At 48.5% G+C, this 17824-nt stretch overlaps 2 protein-coding genes across 7 annotated transcripts in view; one reads left to right on the top strand and one right to left on the bottom strand.

The window, feature by feature from the left end:
- Window positions 1-12346, top strand: part of Ppara (peroxisome proliferator activated receptor alpha) — a 67756-nt gene extending 55410 nt beyond the window's left edge. For 3 of the 4 annotated variants that reach the window (XM_075960248.1, XM_075960246.1, XM_075960247.1), the window contains exons 7-8: window positions 3107-3554; window positions 6221-12346. In XM_075960248.1, coding sequence (XP_075816363.1) covers window positions 3107-3554; window positions 6221-6468 — 696 coding nt within the window. In that variant the 3' untranslated portion in view covers window positions 6469-12346. Of the gene's footprint in view, window positions 1-3106; window positions 3555-4107; window positions 4453-6220 lie in introns of those variants that run through there. The other variant, XM_075960250.1, reaches the window with a different exon arrangement.
- Window positions 12347-12471: 125 nt separating this feature from the next.
- Cdpf1 (cysteine rich DPF motif domain containing 1) lies at window positions 12472-17222 on the bottom strand. Of its 3 annotated transcripts, none has more exons than XM_075960252.1 (4): window positions 17187-17222; window positions 14694-14809; window positions 13756-13867; window positions 12472-13036 (listed from the first exon to the last, which is right to left on the bottom strand). In XM_075960252.1, the coding sequence occupies exons 2-4, from the start codon at window positions 14804-14806 to the stop codon at window positions 12902-12904; spliced, it is 360 nt and encodes a 119-aa protein (XP_075816367.1). In that variant the 5' UTR covers window positions 14807-14809; window positions 17187-17222; the 3' UTR covers window positions 12472-12901. The 3 variants fall into 3 exon arrangements, with proteins under 3 accessions (XP_075816367.1, XP_075816366.1, XP_075816368.1); XM_075960251.1 differs by having other exon boundaries at window positions 17149-17208; XM_075960253.1 differs by lacking the exon at window positions 17187-17222 and adding an exon at window positions 15837-16629.
- Between the last annotated feature and the right edge of the window lie 602 nt (window positions 17223-17824).

A 17824-nucleotide genomic window follows, 5' to 3' on the forward strand; every position in this document is an offset into this window, starting at 1 on the left:
CCCCCTTTTTTTAAGATACCACAGCATCACAGAGAATCACACATACATCCTCTCTAAACTCAACTCACTCTGGTGTCTTATAACACTGACGGAGTGTGAACTATGGAAATGACCATTATGCTGAAAGTGTCTGGGCAATAATAACAAGAGGAAAAAGTCTCAGGGCCGAGAGGTCTCTATGGTAGAGAAGCCTTCCCAGCACAAACAATCTCCATAATTACAAATACTCATTCAGTATGGACATTGAATTTTAATTATTAAGAGTTATATTAAATTTAGTCTGTATGTGGAGGCATGTATGCAGAGGTCAGAGGACAATCCACAGAGTCAGTCTTCATCTATTGTGTGGGTCCCAGGGATCAAACTTAAGTCTTCAGGCTTGGAAACACACACTTTCACCCACCACGCTATCTCACCTACCCTAAAAACATGGACCTACTGTATTTCTGTAGTCCCTTAAATTAGACTTTCACTGTTGGTCTTTTGGGAAGAATAACTGTCCCCAAATTAACCACAAGAAGGTGGTTATCAGACCTGTTGTTAAGACTCTTAGAGAAACTTTTTTTTTTTGTCTGCCTAGATCTGACTTGAGAAACTCAGTGGCTTGCCTCTGAGTTTTGCCCATAGACTGTCCGTGAGTCATTTTTTTTATTAAGTGTATGGGTATTTTTGCCTGCACGTATATCTTTGCACCACGTGTGTGCCATGCCCTTGGAGGTAGAAGGAAGGTTCCAGTCCCCTGGGACTAGAGTTACAGATTGTCATACATCACCACGTGGGTGCTTGGTGGAACCAGATACTCCGGAAGGCAGGCGTGCACTTAACCTCTGAGCCACCTCTCCAGCCCCACGATGAGTCATGTTTAATGGATCTCCTTTTGTTAATATAGAATCAGATTTTTTGGTCCAGTGCTGTATTGCCAGTTCAGGCTCTGCCTAAACACCTCAGAGACAATTGCTTCTTCTCCACACATCCTCCTGCCTCTGTACCAGGCACATCCCGGGTGTCTTGACTATGCATCTATTCAATGGTTCCTGAAGATGCTCTTAACAGCCCAGCATAGGGCGAGGGGCCAGGCTCTTTCTAGGTAGCTGGAATGCTTCTTCTGTACAGTTAGATATCCTGGATTGAAGTAATACTGGCCACCTCATTAGTGACCTGTGCTCACTCAATACAGACATTACGTGTGTGTGCATGCATGCCTGCACATGTATGTTGTAGATGGTCCCAAAATTCAGATCCCTTGATGTTGTCACTCCTGCTTGGCAAATATGAGTTCTGGCCAGTTGTGAGGTAAAAGCTGGCTCTTCTCTGTGTCCCTGACATTTAATCCGTCTGGGTACAGTGACTGCAAACAGCTGTTTGTCCCAGCGACAAGTGATTTTTTTTTAAACAGTTTATGTTTTTAAATTGCACACATTTATGGGATATAGTTTGAAAATCAGATGTAAATACAAAATGTGTGCCGATAAGATCAGAGCAGTGTGTCCACCTCCTTAAATAGTTATCATGTGTCCAGAAAGTCCAAAGACCCTGTAAACTCCTTATGAAAAATGCAATATACCTGGAGTCAATGGCATTACCAGACCCCTCTCTCTCCCATCTCCCTTCTCTCCAGAGTCTCTTCCCTACTCTCTGTTCCTGTGAGGCCAGCGTTTTTAGCATCCACATGAGCGACAATACATGATATATGTGTCCTTTGGTTTCCTCCATTTGGTACAAATACCAGGATGTCTTTTTTATGGCTGAATGATATTCTATTGGCATAGTCATTCATCTGTCAATGGCCATCCTTGTTGCTTCCACATTTGTCTCTGGGGAATAGTGTGGCAGTAGCCATAAAGATCCAGCATCTCATAGCCTGTTTCCTCTGATCACTTTATTTATTGCTTGCCCAGTTACTGTGACAGGATACATAGCGAACATAAGTTGGTGTTGGGCTGATGATAGCTCTGGTCCATCTTAATAGGGAGGGCATGATGGAACATGAGACATCTGGGCTCATCGTGGCCACAGCCAGGATCAGGGATGACAGGTGCTGACTCTCCAGCCTAGGGAATGGTGTCACCCACATTCAGGGAGGCTCTTCCACCTCAGTTAAACCTCTGGATATAAATTTCCTTACGGTTTGTCTCACCACCAATCTGACAATCCAGAGTAACTGTCACCTGCTTACATAGTAGTGACAAAGCTGGATGGTTCAGTAGACTTTATAAAGAGGCAGGACCTGCAGGTGTGGATGCCATGGTGGATCTGCAGGTGTGGGTGCCATGGTGACCTGCAGGTGTGGATGCCATGGTGGATCTGCAGGTGTGGGTGGTAATGGTGAATCTGTAGGTGTGGATGCCATGGTGACCTGCTGGTGTGGATGCCATGGTGACCTGCTGGTGTGGACGCCATAGTGGCCAGCAGGTGTGGACACCATGGTAGACCTGCAGGTGTGGACACCATGGTGACCTGCAGGTGTGGATGCCATGGTGACCTGCAGGTGTGTGTATGTTATGGTGAACCTGCAGGTGCAGACACCGTGGTGGACCAGCAGGTGTGGATGCCATGGTGACCTGCAGGTGTGTGTGCCATCGTGCCGTAGCACAGAGAGAGTCAGCCTGGGATTTGGCCCTTGTTCCAGGATAGCCCATGTCTTCTGCACTGGCCTTGTACCGCTCCCACTCTACAGAGCAGAACAAGGCCTGTTTGTTTATTTCTACACAAAGCCCGTCATGTTTAGCATATTTTTACATGCCTGCATATATGTCTGCTCCCCTCCTTCCTGCCTGGTGCTACGTAGGTCGGCATTAGATTCTCTGAAACGGTTGTGTGCTGGAAATCAAACCAGCGTCCTCTGCAATGGCTGCTGAGTTATCTCTCCGGCCCCAACAACTGTTACCTTACTGACTTATTTGTTAGTTTTCTACAAAGTCTTTGATTGTCTGATTTTGAAGCTGCCCAATTACAGGTCTGCACTACACATGTATTTTGAATCAGCCCAGCACCAAGCCTGGAGACTTAGACACAGTAGCTTCCCATTAGTTCGTTGATGTTTAAGGGGACTGCATAGTTTGTCATAGGGTAGCCACTTGATTGACGTTGGCACCTTCCTTTGTAGCCTTTCGTCATACATGACATGGAGACCTTGTGCATGGCTGAGAAGACGCTTGTGGCCAAGATGGTGGCCAATGGCATCCAAAATAAGGAGGCAGAAGTGCGGATCTTCCACTGCTGCCAGTGCATGTCCGTGGAGACCGTCACCGAGCTCACCGAATTCGCCAAGGCCATCCCAGGCTTTGCAAACTTGGACCTGAATGACCAAGTAACCTTGTTAAAGTACGGCGTATATGAAGCCATCTTCACAATGCTGTCCTCCCTGATGAACAAAGACGGGATGCTGATCGCGTATGGCAATGGCTTTATCACGCGGGAGTTCCTGAAGAACCTGAGGAAACCGTTCTGTGACATCATGGAACCCAAGTTTGACTTTGCCATGAAGTTCAACGCCCTAGAACTGGACGACAGTGACATTTCCCTTTTCGTGGCTGCTATAATTTGCTGTGGAGGTAAGTTGATATGCCACTGTTAAGTATTTACAGGCTATCCCTCTGGAGGAACTCAACGGTTGTAGATACGGTGCCAGCCTGGGCTCTGATACGGTGAAGTGGGCACTGCCAGGGTGGGGTGGTGTCTGAGCCCGAGTTACTACCAAGTAGAATTGAGAATATATCTACTATATGTCGTGGTTGCGTTATTATAGTATTTATTAATGCATATTGGCATGTTATATGCCTAAATTAAATATATGCTCCACGGATAATACAATTATATCAAATATAAGTGTCTTAGATACACATACTATACGGTGATAATTTGTACTATTGATATTATAATTATTGTAGTAGATAATAGTCTGGAAAATACAGTGCAGGGGTAAGGTACCGTGCTGTTCATACTGATGTTAATTCATGCTAACTGGAAGCAGCTGCGAGGTCTGCTTTGCCAGAAGGAACAATCCCAGGGAAGGAAGAGCTGGGCCTCACTGGGGAAGCTGGCCCTGTGGTCCCTGATATTTGGCTCAGCACTGCGCTTCTTTAAATAGCCTTGTCTCTGGTCTAGGAAGGTCATCCACCTACTGTAAGCCCAGCTGACCTTGCCTGGCCTTGGCATAGAGCTGCGGGTGACAGTTCTTCCCAACTGCCAGAAGCCATCCTGCCCTTCACAGTCACTGTCTGGCGGGTGACTAGTTGGATTGAAGGCGCGTCATTACTCTCGTAAAGCACGAAATCGCCACAGATCTGTAGCGTTTGTCGGGGTCCTTTGTGCGATTGCGTGTGGATGGGGGAGGGCAGCAAGGCCATGCAGAGTTACGCATACACGGCCTTTCATGGCTGCTGGCCTGCACCCACCCTGTGGCTATGGGAACTGCTCCATGTGGAAAATAGTAAACTTGCCATGGTGAAGTTAAAACTATAAAGAGTGAGTGGGTCATTCTACCATTGGAAAACGTAGCCATGGGGTTGGGAAGATGGCTCAGTCAATAAAGTGCTTGCCACACAAGCATGAGGACCTGGGTTTGAACCCAGAACCCACATTTTAAAAAAAGCTGGGTGTGTGGGCGTGCTCTTGTAATCCCAGTGCTGCGGAGGCAGGGACACCTAGATCCTTGGGGCTGGCTGCACATCCAGGTTAGCCTGCTTGGTGAAGAGCTGCAGGCCAGTGAGGACCTTGTCTCAAAAAAACAACAAGCGATTTCATCAATATATACGTACACAAAATACAAATACGTACGTACACAACGACCTTTGTTATTTATATTTATTTTACTTCTAAACCAATGAAGGTTAAAACTCACATCAGGGGCAGGAGAGATGGCTCATCGGTTACCAGTATGTGCTATTCTTGCAGAGAACTCGAGTTCAGTTCCCAGAATTCATGTCAGTCAGACAGCTCACAGTAGCCTATCACTCCAGCTCCAGGGGATCCGATGCCCACTTCGGGTCTTCCAGAGAGCTGTATTCATGGGCATCCCCCACCCTCCCAACACACACACACACACATACACACACATAATTAAAATAAGTATATAAAAATAAACCCACTTTAAAAAAAACAAGATAAATTTGTTAAAGGATACATTTTAAATTTCAACCAGATTATTAAACTAAAATTGTATATACTCTACGTTTTGATTACCAGGATATCTGCTTTGCTTTTAAATACTAAGATTAAATTTCTGAACTTTCTGTAAAGGAAAAACTGATACAAATGACATAATAATTGATAATATGATTTAGAGATGTCACTCCCCTCTGGAAACAGGAAACAAAATAGATAAAATAAGCATATGTTATCAGTAAGATGTTCCAAACATAAATAAGGGCCAGTGAGCTGGGCCCATGGATAAAGAAAGCCCTTGCTGAGCGAGCCTGACTGCTCAGTTTGTTCTCTGGAACAGCATAAAGGTAGAAAGAGAAAACCAGCTCCCAATGGCAAACATGAATTATGAAATAAATACTCCTATATTATAGATGTCTTCTATCCCTATACATATACATATGCCAAAAAAAAATCACCCACACCATCATTAGCAGCTTTTAAGGCCTGGTCATGCGTGGATTAGGTTTAAAAGGCACAGCTGTCTGGATGGGCTAAGACCTGAAACTGTCCCAGGAAGGCCACCAGATGAGAGGAGTGGTACTTCCTGCTGTGTGCTCTCCCAACGCCAGGGGCTCCTTGGCATTCTGCCCAGCCATGATCTCCCCACCCCCCATCAGTTCGCAGTCTGCTCTCCACCTGGAACTCACTGGAGGTATTGATAACGTTGCTTTTAAGGCAGAGCCCGATCAGCCGCACTCCTTCAGTACTGGTGGGCAGCAGAATTCACAGCTTTCCCCCGGGAAGAATTACTTCATTTCCTACATTACACAAAGATGTGGCATGAATTGGGGCCTGTCAGGCCAGGCAAATCCAGAAATGGGGGCTGCACTATACGGGGGATGGAGGTGGCACCGTGTACTGGCTCTGTAAAGAGCTAGGAGCGTCAGTCACGTCTGTCCCCATCAGAGCCAGTGACTGTGGAAAAGTCTGTCTGGCCTCTGGTCAGGTTACCATGTGAAGGTCACTAGGCGCCTTCTCCACGGGGCCACGATAAGCAGTGACACTCAGCTCCTCCACTGACCAGTGGCTCTCGGATGGTCACACAGACGTCTCTCTCTTCTTTTGAGCGTAGATCGGCCTGGCCTTCTAAACATAGGATACATTGAGAAGATGCAGGAGGGTATCGTGCACGTGCTCAAGCTCCACCTGCAGAGCAACCATCCCGATGATACCTTTCTCTTCCCGAAACTTCTTCAAAAAATGGTGGACCTTCGGCAGCTGGTCACGGAGCATGCGCAGCTCGTGCAGGTCATCAAGAAGACCGAGTCTGACGCAGCACTGCACCCGCTACTGCAGGAGATCTACAGGGACATGTACTGATTTCTCCTGAGATGGCAGCCATTGCCACCGTCCAGGGACCTCTGAAGCCTGCAGCCCCACACAGCAGAGTGGGGATTTGCACAGACGACCACCCTCCTACCCTTGGAGATGAAGAGGGCTGAGCCTAGGTAATGCAGGCTCTTCCCACGTCTTTCCTTTCTGAATTGGCACTTCTAAGAACACCTGTTACTCAAACGCTGGTGAGCGGAGGCTAATAGGATTCAGACAATCACAGGGAATGGCAATCCCCGGGCTGATCGTAACTGGTCCCGCACTAATCAATGCACATTTCTCTACATCGCGTTTATAATTTGCCCCTATAATTAATGTGTAACCTCAAAGTCTGAGTGTTTTCGTCTCTGCTCACCGACCTTCTGGCTGTGTGTGCCCTTGTAAATCCTGAAAAAACTAATCTGCACTTTTTAACCAATGTCTGATACACAAAGACAGGATGAGGCCCGAGCGAGCGACAAGTTCTGCAATCCTGTTCATGTTAACCCCATAGCATGTTGGCATGACAGCAATTCCAGAGATGGAGTCGCAGAAGATCTGTAAATGCTCCTCTAGGCCCCCTCTGGCAGCTCCTTTAATATGACACTTTATGGCTTTTTTGTTTTTAAATCTTGATGGGGAGATACTCCCTGGAGTGGAGAAGGCAAAGGTGACTTTACTACCCAGGCCGGGAGGGTCTGGTCACCCTGGAGAACAAGAGGCAGGGGTGTGGTGTCCTTCCCCTTCTATCTGTACCCAATAGAAGATCTCACAACACTTGATTGGGTTTTTGTTGTTGTTTTGCTTCAAAGAATTAGATGATAAAGTCCCTTTTCTTCCATCCCATTAGGCAAGTAGTGCTGACTACCTTCAGGAGAAACAGTTGGCACAGAGAATTCCCAGACCTCACGGACCTGCCAGCACCTGCCCTCCAAGAGGGTAGCTGCATTTTTCTGATCAGGGTGTATCTTTTGTGCCCCTTCGCATCTTTAGAAAATTTTGACTCTTCTGAAGTCACATTATCTGTTATTAAAGAATGATCAAGATGGATACTGCCAGGGAGTTGGGGATGTAGCTCAGCTGGCAGAGGGCTGGCTGAACCCTAGTGCTGCTTTCTGCTGGGCATGGTGGCGCGTGCTTGTGACCTCAGCAAATGTTTAAGGTCACCTTCATATGCACACTTAAGTTTGATTCCAGTCTGTACTGCATGAGACCCTGTTTTTCTTTTAAAAATATTGATGCAGATAAAATATTCAAGATCAGCATTATGAAGACAGTAAAACGAATAATATGGCCATGATATTTCAAGTAGGAAAAAGGGAAAATTAGGGTCAAGACATAGTTTAAGATTTGCACACTTATGGCTGAGTGGTGGCGCACGCCTTTAATCCCAGCACTCGGGAGGCAGAGGCAGGCGGATCTCTGTGAGTTCGAGACCAGCCTGGTCTACAAGAGCTAGTTCCAGGACAGGCTCCTCCAAAGCCACAGGGAAACCCTGTCTCGAAAAACAAAAAAAAAAAGAAGATTTGCACACTTATGGCTGAGTGGTGCTTGTGCACATCTTTAATCCCCGCACTCGGGAGGCACAGGCAGGTGGACCTCTGTGGGTTTTGGGTCCAGCCTAGTAGGGCCAGCCTGGTCTACAGAGTTAGTTCTAGGACAGTCAAGGCTACACAAAGAAACCTTGTCTCAAAAAACAAAACAAAAACAAATAGAATGAGTCTTTTTCTGTCCCGCCAGCCAGCTCCCAAATAATGACACAGAAACTTCTGATTAATTAGGAAACTTGGCCCATAGCTTAGGCTTGTTCCTAACTAGCTCTTATAACTTAAATTAACCCATTTATATTAATCTATGTTCTATCACATGGCATTACCTCTCTTCCATCTTGGACCTCCCGTTTCCTCTTCATGTCTCCTGGAGTCTCTAGAGTGCTGAGATTCCTCCCCCCCCCCCCCCCCCGCTTCCTTTCTCTCCCTGGAAATCCAGCCTATACCTCTCCTGCCTAGCCATTGGCCATTCAGCTTTTTATTACACCAATCACAGCACTACATTGTCATACCGTGTACAAATATCCCATGACATCCCCCTCTCTCTTTCTCTCCTTCCTCCATGTCTTCTTTCCTCTCTCCCATTCTTTCTCACTTTCCCACTTTTCCCTCTTCCCTTCCTGCCAGACAAAGGCTCTGCTGGGTAGCAGTCGCTGCAGGCAGTCTGCCCAGGCTCTCAGGAATCAGTGGCAGAGCAAATCAGTTCCATAAATGATCCCAGTGAGGATTGAGCTCATTCGGGAAGGAGCCCGCCTCTGTGGCACATGGCATACCCAGTCTTTGGTCCTTCCTACAGGCTAGAGCTGGTCCTAGTTTAAAGGGTCAAAGGTTGGATTCCAGTTCCAAGTCTCTTCAGTGCATCTGTCCCCAGCCAGGGTAGACTCCTGTTCTGATGGGCCTTAGACAAATGCCACTCTGGGGTAGGTGACCTTGGAAAGAGAGTTTTGAGTCATGGGTTTTTGGAGTAGCCATGCACTCTGTTTGAACTTCCATAAAACCTATAAAAGTAGCCCCTTGCCGTATGCTTTCAGCATGGACCACACAGCTGACTGACAGCTCTGTGTCGGCTTGCATCAGAGCTGATGCTCAGTGGTGTTCATGAAATGTGGTGTTCTCAGAGCCTCATGTGACTGCCAATGAGTTACCCCAGGGAAACCAGGAGGGACCACAGTGGCCTTGGCTTGGAAGTCACTGACTTTGTGCACTTCCATTAATAGGAAGGATATTCACAATGTGGTCACATCGTGATAGGATCTTTCAGGTCCCCTAGTCAGATTTAGCAAGGTGACAGTCACCCAAGCCTTGCCAGGTCAAATACTGTGGCACATGTAGGAACGATAAAGTGGATAGCTATGGTCTGCAAGGTGTCAGTGGCGTCAACCAATAGCCCAGTAAGAAATGCCACCTTGGTTCCTGGAGCTCTAGAGCAAGGGTGTGGAGCCACTTCTCAACAATGAAGGCAAAATTCTCCTGGTGCCAGACTCCTTGGAGACCAGTAGAGATCAAGTCCCTCCTCCTCAACTCCTGTGTCCAGGAGATGTATGAGTCTCTGTGAAGGAACAGTTGCTGTTAAAGGGAGCTTTAAGGATGCATTTGTACAAAAATGGCTGTTATCTACTGAACTGAGGTCTACTTGACTTCCTCTGGGACCCTGTCTGCTCCACTCCGCTAGCCCCTCCCTCCACACCACCTCTTTCCAATTGTCTTATAGGCCCTTCGCCAGGAGAGATTCTTGAAGCAGACCTTCAGCAAGCATGGCCCCTGGGCTGCTCTACACTCAGCTTGTATCTGTCTGATTCCAAACATATCTCACCTTGAGCCTTTATCAACACACCATGACATGGGTATGCTGGACACTCAGCAGCCTGACACATGGTGGAAAGCGATGTTTGCCCTGCGTCCTTGGCCATGCATTTTGAAAATTTCTTGCTGAAGTTCAGCTTAAAGGTTTTCTGGTGTCCCATAAGATTGACTAGCCTTTGGCCCAGGGCCTCCTAGAGCCAGAAAGCCCACGACCTTAGCAGAATCTCTCTTTAACCTTTGTGGCCTTTCGAGATGAAGATCCCACTAGAAAAATGCAGCACCTGCCTACAGCTGCTCACCCAGCATGCAGAGTAGGCCACAGCCTTTAAAATGGTGAGAACAGGAGCCTAAACCGATCTTCAAGTAGATACCACCAACCTGATGGTTAGAGGGCCAGCCTGGTTTCCTGGTGGCCCACCAGGTACCACTCTGTCCCCAGTCCCATTTGTATGGCTGACACCCATGAACAGAATCGGGTAAGAATATCAGAACAACAGCCTGACTCAGAACACAGCACACACTAAGATCTGCATCAAGACAGGTTTGGGTTTAAATGAGTAGATCATGTTCCTCACTAGCCTCCTCTGAGGAATGTATTGGCATCTCTGGTTTTTCCTCAGTGGAGTGGGCTTCAGGCTCATCAGACCTCAGCCAACAGCTGTCGCATCCATGTCTCAGAATCTCAGAGACATGAGAAAAAGAGTGTGTTGCTTTGCTCCCCCAAGAGAACTCCTTTTGTCAGGGAAAGTGGTTGCATAGTGAGGTTCACCTTTTGGGAAGTCCTGTGCCAACCGGAACTGATCAAACTGCTTCCATGGTTAGTGTCATGTCCTGACCATGTGGCTGCCAGGTGGCAAAAGAAAATGAGAAACATCAAGTTTTACATCATAGACAGCGACCAGGCTCAGTTTCATTTTCTTTTTATTTAAAAGTTTCCCAGTTGAGGTCAAATATAGAAACTCTGGAATGATCTGTGAAGAGAGGAGATAATGGTCTCCTCTTTTCACATCTCTTTCCCCCTTGTCCAGCTTCAAATTCATTTGTTCAGTGAAACATACTTCACCACTGGGGCACAGGTCACCCCTACAGTGGTGAGGCCAGAGCAGAGGCAGATGGATATCTGGGCTCCCTGGCCTGCAGGGGGCACTTGGGCATCTTTCCCAGACCCCTGGGACTCAGTGTGTATCAAGTCATGTAGAGTCTGGATTCAGGCCCTGAAGACCAGCAAGTGGCTGACCTTTCCTGGTAAAGTTGTCACTGGGAGACATTTCACTTTTTAAAAAAAGGCTCTTTTGTCAGGCCTGAAACCAAGTGTACCTCACAACAGATGACTGCCACTTGGCACTTTTCTAGGAAGATGTCAGTATTATCATGTCAAGTATCACTATGTTTTCTGCACTGAATGAAAAAGAAATTATCTTTATAGCTATATCTTAAATACTGTGATTTCTGTTTTTTTGTTTTTTAAATGCTCTGATACAAGCAGTTGACTAGCTTGTGATTGTGTGTCTGATTGCCAACACCTGGAATATGTTCAAAGCCTGGCCCTTGAACCTGCTCGACCCAGGAAGCCCAAATACACAACAGCACCACTGCCCGTGAGCACATGCCCCACACCCGAGCTGTGCACTCTCTTTCCAGTGTGGGCATCTGCTCCTTTAGTCATTGTTTTTTTTTTCTTTTTCTTTTTCTTTCCCCTCGCAACAAGTGCAAGCCAATCTGTTTGTATCCATCTCTGCCAGCCAGGCCTTCCTGAACCCTGACTGGAAGTCACTAACCTTACACCGGCGTTGCTATCAAGGCTACTACTGAGTAGGCTTGTAGGGTTAACAGCTGCCCGCTATTCAGGGAATTGTTACCTGTAAATTACCAAAGAACTGTGGTGATCTGAGTTGTTCCACGTGTCTCCATGTCATTTCCAGTCTCCTGGCCACATTGCTCCTTGGTGTGTCTTTGTGACACCCTCCAAGACCCACAGTGCCATCCCTCCCACTAGAGCCCAAGGGGAGGGGTCTGACAGACACACACAAGGACATGCTCATTTCCAAAGCAAGGTCTGAGCCAGCTTTCTGCCACCTGCTCACTACTGTCCATGTGCCATTCTCTCAGAGCTGGGGGCCTGCAGCCCTTCTTCACTTCTGTGGTAAGAACGGTCCTGAACAGGGATTGTTGAGCCAGTGCCGGCATCCTCTCCCACCTCCCAGCTCTTCGTGGATACAGGGCTACCCAGGACATCAGGAATCCAGGGTGAACACAGAAGCACAAATAGAATTTACTAGTCACATGAACTGACTGGTTCCAGGCAATTAGAAAATGGCTGTAACTTAACCTTAATTAAAAAAAAAAATATTGAGTCTTCTTCGTTTTCTCCATAGGAGATTGAACTGACTGTAGGCGTTGATTTATATCCTGAATTTATGGGAACCTGTATGTTTGGAATGTCCTACTGTAAGACTGATGAATGTAAAGAGTTAATTTCAGGGTACAGTTTTGCCTTAATGGTTTTAAAAAAAATAAACTATTTTTAAAACTTAGTTGGTTCGTTTTGAATGCTGCTGGGACATGGCTGGTTTGCACAGACCGAGCCCCACAGACTGGCCCCGATGGGATGTACTGAGTGTCCAAGTAGGTCAGTGAAAAGGTTACTTAAACCATTAGCTTAGTCTTCAGGTCTTTAATTATAAACATGGTACAGGGTCAAGGTTTAAATCATTTCCCAGACATGTGACACAGAATGTGACGTAACCCTTGAATACCCTTGGAGGCTGATTTCCCTACAGACATGACATCATGCTACTTGGAAGTCCTGAGAGAAGCCGGGTGTCTCCCACAGGTACATCTACCGGGAGTGTCTACCAACTGTCCACTGAAGGAGGCTCCCTTTCCCTCACTCTTGGCTTCTACTAGAGGCCAGTCCTGGAGCTGCAGCTGGATCCACTCCGGCTGTCTGGCCTCAGTCTTGGCCACCTCCTGGGTTCCCAGGGCTCCGGGTACTCCACAGTTCAGAGAAGGCCAGATACACAGCTCCCAGTTGGAACCCTGGCCGAACCAGCCCAGTGCTGCACTGGAGGAGGCTCTGCACATGGTGGTCAGGGATGGCTGGAAGGCCTCTTGGAGGCGCCTTTTCTCTTCTCCACATCCTGCCGAATTTCCTGAGGGAAGGCACTGATATTCTCCTGAACGCAGGGGAGGCAGACCCTCTTGGAGTAGAACAGGCTGCAATCCTGTGAGAAGAAACAGGGCTAGAACGTGGAGGGTGGGGGCAACACAGCACTGCCGCTCCCAGGCAAGCCCCGCTCCGCCACACCGCATAAGACACAGGGAGAGGCAGCCACCAGAGCAACAAAGGGATGCACCAAGGGCTGGCAGAGTGGCCACCCTGCTTGAAGTTCTGAGGAACGATCCATTGCAATGGAGACCAGCTTACTAACAATGTATTGTTTAATCCAAGAAAGGGGAAGATGCCTGACATTCTTGGGGGCAACTCCCACTTCTGCTTCCCAAATACAGTCCAAATCCAGGGAGTGAGCAACTCGAGGCTCCTCAGAGGCTGGCTCCCAGCCCACTTTTCCAGTCTGTTGACCTCAAACACTCCCTCCATAGTCTTCCCGCCAAGTAATGGGACCTGAGGCTCCTGCCACCATCCCCTACATCAACCAGACAGCCTAGAGAGGGGACAGTTGTCGGGTATGACCTGTGGCAAGGCCCCTTGTGTGCGCTGACCCTGCAGCAGGTACCAAGGGGTTCCCAGACCCTATGACGACTGCAAGGCCCAACCTCAGGCTGAGACAATCTGCCTGCCCTCACTGGCCCTTTCCCTTTGCCCTTGTGTCCCCAAGGCTAGGCTAGCTGTCAGCTAAGAACCCTCACCCTCTCTCCACCTGGTGATCAGGAGGTTCCCAGATCTGTGGGGCAAAAACAGGAAGTCCCCAGGTATACCTACCGGGCCCACACACACCAGCCTGCCGCACACACTGCACCGCGAGCCGAGGACCAGAAACCTTGCCTTGTCTGAGGAGAAGGGATCCTTCATGATGTAGCTCTCCTCCAGGAGGCTGCAGGGAGAAGGGACACTCCCCTGTGAGCCACGGCAGGGCTGCACGGCAGCACCAGGAGCCTCAGCTGGCAGGAACTAGTCAACCTGAGCAGTAAGGTAGTGGCAGAAAGGCTGGCAGCTGGGGGACAGGCAGGACCTGAAATGTGACCTAGCCCCAGCTCCGCAAGGTGCAGTGGAAGCCTCCCAGTGCATGCCAGAGCAAGTAGGATTCACTAGGTGGGCTCATGAGGTCAACGGGGAGCACACTCTACTCCATGCCACATACATCAGCATGAGAGCAACTGAGTGGCATGATCCTCTAGGGATGCAAGGGAATTGAGCCTGGTCCCCTGTTGCTTTGTCACGAGTCCAGAACAAGCCAGCTTTCTCACATAATGTGTTTGATGAAGGATGAGCCACAATCCAACAAACAAGCTTAGAACTATCTCTACTCCCAATCTGCATGAAACAGACCTTCAGAAAGCTGGTCCTTAGGAACCACTAGGTACCCACCCAGCCCCGAATACCATCAGCAGGGACAGCACAGGGCAAAACGCCACAATGCTCCTCCATTGCTGTTTGACCTGGGCCACAAGGCTTCCATCTCATAGAGCAAGTGCTTAATTGTCCGCTGCACCTACAGGGAGGGCAGGGAATCCTGGCAGAGTTTTTTAAAAAGCTTTCTAGCCTCACCTGGGGCTTCCCTGGGCTAGGCCTGGAGCATCCAGAACAAGGGCAAGGACTGATGTAGGGTACAACACAAAGCCAAGTACACTCTCCACACAGCATCCTCCAAGCAATGCTGGACAGAGCCTCTGGAGCACTGGCTCAGAGCGCATACTCACACAACAGCCTGGGTGTCTGGGGGCTTCTGTCCCACGTAGCTGTAAGGAGCTGTCAAGGCACAGAGCTGGCACTCAAACATGCCCAGGGGGCGGGGTTCTGCCTCAGATGCCATCTTCTGTAAGACCAAGAGGTAGGGGCATCACCATCGGAACCGAGAACCAGCACCCTTCAAATCCACTCTGCCTGCTGTGCATATTCTCATCCACAAAATGCAAACCTCCTTGACAAGTAAGCTCAAACTCAGAGCAAGTAACATCTACTCAATGCCACCCAGGATTGCCAAGTGGTGAGATGAACTGCGGCTAGCCTGGGCTACAAAACAAAGTGAAATCAGAGAATTTGGTTTTCATCCCCACATGCTTCAACTAGATAATTCACTTTGTATTTACGTTCGTTTATTTGGGGAGAGGATTGTGCATCCATGGAATTCATGACAAGTTCAGAGGACAACCTGCAGGAATTCTCTCCTACAGTATAGGTCCTGGGGATTGGTACAGGGTCATCAGCCTTGGCAGCGAATGACTTTAACCTCTGAACCATCTCACCAGCCATAATTTTTTAATTTTATTTTTGTTGCTTGACTGATTTTGTATAGGTATGCATGTGTGTATTAGTCAGGGTTCTCTATAGTCACAAAACATGGGATGACTCTCTCTCTCTCTCTCTCTCTCTCTCTCTCGTGTATGTGTGTGTGTATACAGCAATTTATTGGTCTGTCTTACAGTCTGTCGTCCAACAATGGCTAGCTGTGAATGGAAAGTTCAAGAATCTAGCAGTTGCTCAGTCCCATGAGGCTGGGTGTCTCAGTTGGTCTTCTGTATGTTCTAGAATCATAAAGTAGGTGATTCCAGTGAAGGAATGGATGTGCTGACAAGGTGAGAGCAGGCAGGTGAAGAACGAACGAGCCCTTCCTTCGTCCACTGTCCTTACATAGGCTCCCCAGCAGAGGGTGTGGCCCAGATTAAAGGTGTGCTTCCGGCCTCAAGATCTGGACCAAAGGCATGTTGTCTTCTTGCCTCAAGATCCGGATCACAAGTGTGCCCTCCATTTCTGGATTGTAGTTCATTCCAGATACAGTCAGTTTGACAACCAGGAGTAGCCATCACAATGGGCCACAGAACCAATGTGGAGTCAGTTCTTACCTTTCACCAAGTGGGATCTGGAGATCAGTTTCAGGTCAGGCTTGGAAGCAAGGCACCTTTATCTGCCGAGCCATCCCACCAGCCCCTATTTGGATAATTTCTATAGACTTCCTTCAAGTTCACTGGCTTTATTCACATAACTGATAGGCCCCTTAAGTTATTCTTCCTCTCTTCCTGTCTACTGTTCTTTTTCTCCTCCTCTGCTGAAACCCCTATCTGTGTATGCATGTTATGTGTCTTTTCCACTGGCATGTTGAACGTGTTAACCATGCTTGTTTTAAACCTCCCATCTGATAGTTGTAACAACATCTGAGCCATGTCTGGTTCTGCACCTATTGAGTATCTTGCTCCTTGGCAGCAAGGCCGTCTCCTTGCTCTTTCTTGTGTCTCAGTCTGGGTTATAAGCATGATTTGTCTATAAAATGGTAGAGGTAAAAACAATATTTATGACCCAGAGTGGGTATGTATGTCAGGCCTGTGCTGTTTGATGCTGAATCAATCTAATGAGAGGTTTGGCTTTCCTGGTTGTTCTTCTGTACTGGCTTCAAATTTCTCTAGCATTACTTGTGCTTAGGTGTGAGGTTTATTGGCCTCTCAGATACTATTTAAGGACAGATTCATGTGCCTCCTGCACATTCCCTTCACTGGAAGAATCTTCACTTGTCATTTTGATGGCACTTCTATATGCAGGTGTAGCTAAGGTCTTGGAGGACCTGCCTCCCTGTAGATTGCTGGCTAAGTGGTCCACCGGCAAACAGAGTTTGATGAGTTCAAGAAAACGCAATTGACAGATTTTATCGGAATTCCTACCTCGCCTTTCAAAGTTCCCACACAACCCATCAGCAGCCCCCGCCCCTCCCCATCTGTGCCCTCCTCTAACCCTCCAGGTCCTGCAGATTTGGAGCCAGAAGGCACAAGCCTTGGAAACTGGCAGGAGTTCCAAATGATGTCTAAAAATGAAAATCCTATTTTGGGTGTGCGCGAACCTAGCTAGCTCTGCTTCGTATCTCAACTCGCACGTCGCAGGCCTGCTGCTGGGCACGTTGCCCTCGCAGCAGGTGACAGTCAGGGGACAGTCCCAGGATAGCGAGACTCGGCCAGAGCCTCCACCTCCCGCTCAGTCTCCCGGGTCAGCAGGGCTCCGCCTGGCGACCAAAGACACCTACGGCTCGGATCACCCACTAGCCACCCGCGCGCAGCCCTCCCCTCGCCCTCAGCGGGGTGTTAGGCCAAACGCCTCCCTCTCAGCTTCCAGAAGAGCCGAGGCTAGATCTAGCGAGCCCGGCAGTGAAGAAAGAACGCTGCCGCTGACCACGCGCGTCCCCGCGACACACGACCACGCGCACTCACCACCTCCCCGCCGAAAGTCCCACGGCGCCTGCGTGACCCGCCCACAACCCTAGCTCCACCCCATAACGCATGCGCGGCCCGCCCCAGATCCGCCGAGGCTCCGCCCTCGGCCCGTAGCGTCCGTTCAGTCCTTCCCGGTGGAGCGGGTGGCGATTTCACCCGGTCTCCGCTGTGGCGTGTTCTTGTCGGGGAAGAGCTTCACTGGCCGCTTCCGTTTCCACTGCTGATGTCTAGAGGTTGTGGATCTCTGCTTTGCTCTGTCTGGGCTTCTTCAGGACAAAACAAAACAGGCAGACAAAAACAAAACCAATTCTTCCTAAATTTTGCTTGGTGAACCAGTGAATGTATTGGGATTATTTACAGAGCTAAGGATGACTGAAGTAATTGCAACATAGAAAAGCCTACCCAGTGGGGTTAATGACTTGTCTGCACGACTTGAAGGCAGCTCCATCTGCCTCCCGCAACAATTGCTAACTGCTTTAGTAACTTTGGGAAGGGGCTTTGTGGATATTTTTTTGTTTGTTTGGTTTGGTTTTGGTTTTTCGAGACAGGGTTTCTCTGGGTAGCCGAACCCTGGCTGTCCTGGAACTCACTTTCTGGACCAGACTAGCCTCGAACTCACAGAGATCCTCCCGCCT

The sequence above is a fragment of the Microtus pennsylvanicus genome, chromosome 2, assembly GCF_037038515.1.
Source record: "Microtus pennsylvanicus isolate mMicPen1 chromosome 2, mMicPen1.hap1, whole genome shotgun sequence".
Classification (NCBI taxonomy): domain Eukaryota; kingdom Metazoa; phylum Chordata; class Mammalia; order Rodentia; family Cricetidae; genus Microtus; species Microtus pennsylvanicus.

What these genes read in the sequence shown, in the direction of transcription:
- Cdpf1 (XM_075960252.1), bottom strand. Translation starts at nt 14,806, where the DNA reads ATGGCATCTGAGGCAGAACCCCGCCCCCTGGGCATGTTTGAGTGCCAG. An exon ending in CCAGACACCCAGGCTGTTGT is followed by an intron (nt 13,868 to 14,693) that starts GTGAGTATGCGC and finishes TTCTCCCTGCAG; the next exon opens with CCTCCTGGAGGAGAGCTACA. An exon ending in GGCTGGTGTGTGTGGGCCCG is followed by an intron (nt 13,037 to 13,755) that starts GTAGGTATACCT and finishes TTCTTCTCACAG; the next exon opens with GATTGCAGCCTGTTCTACTC.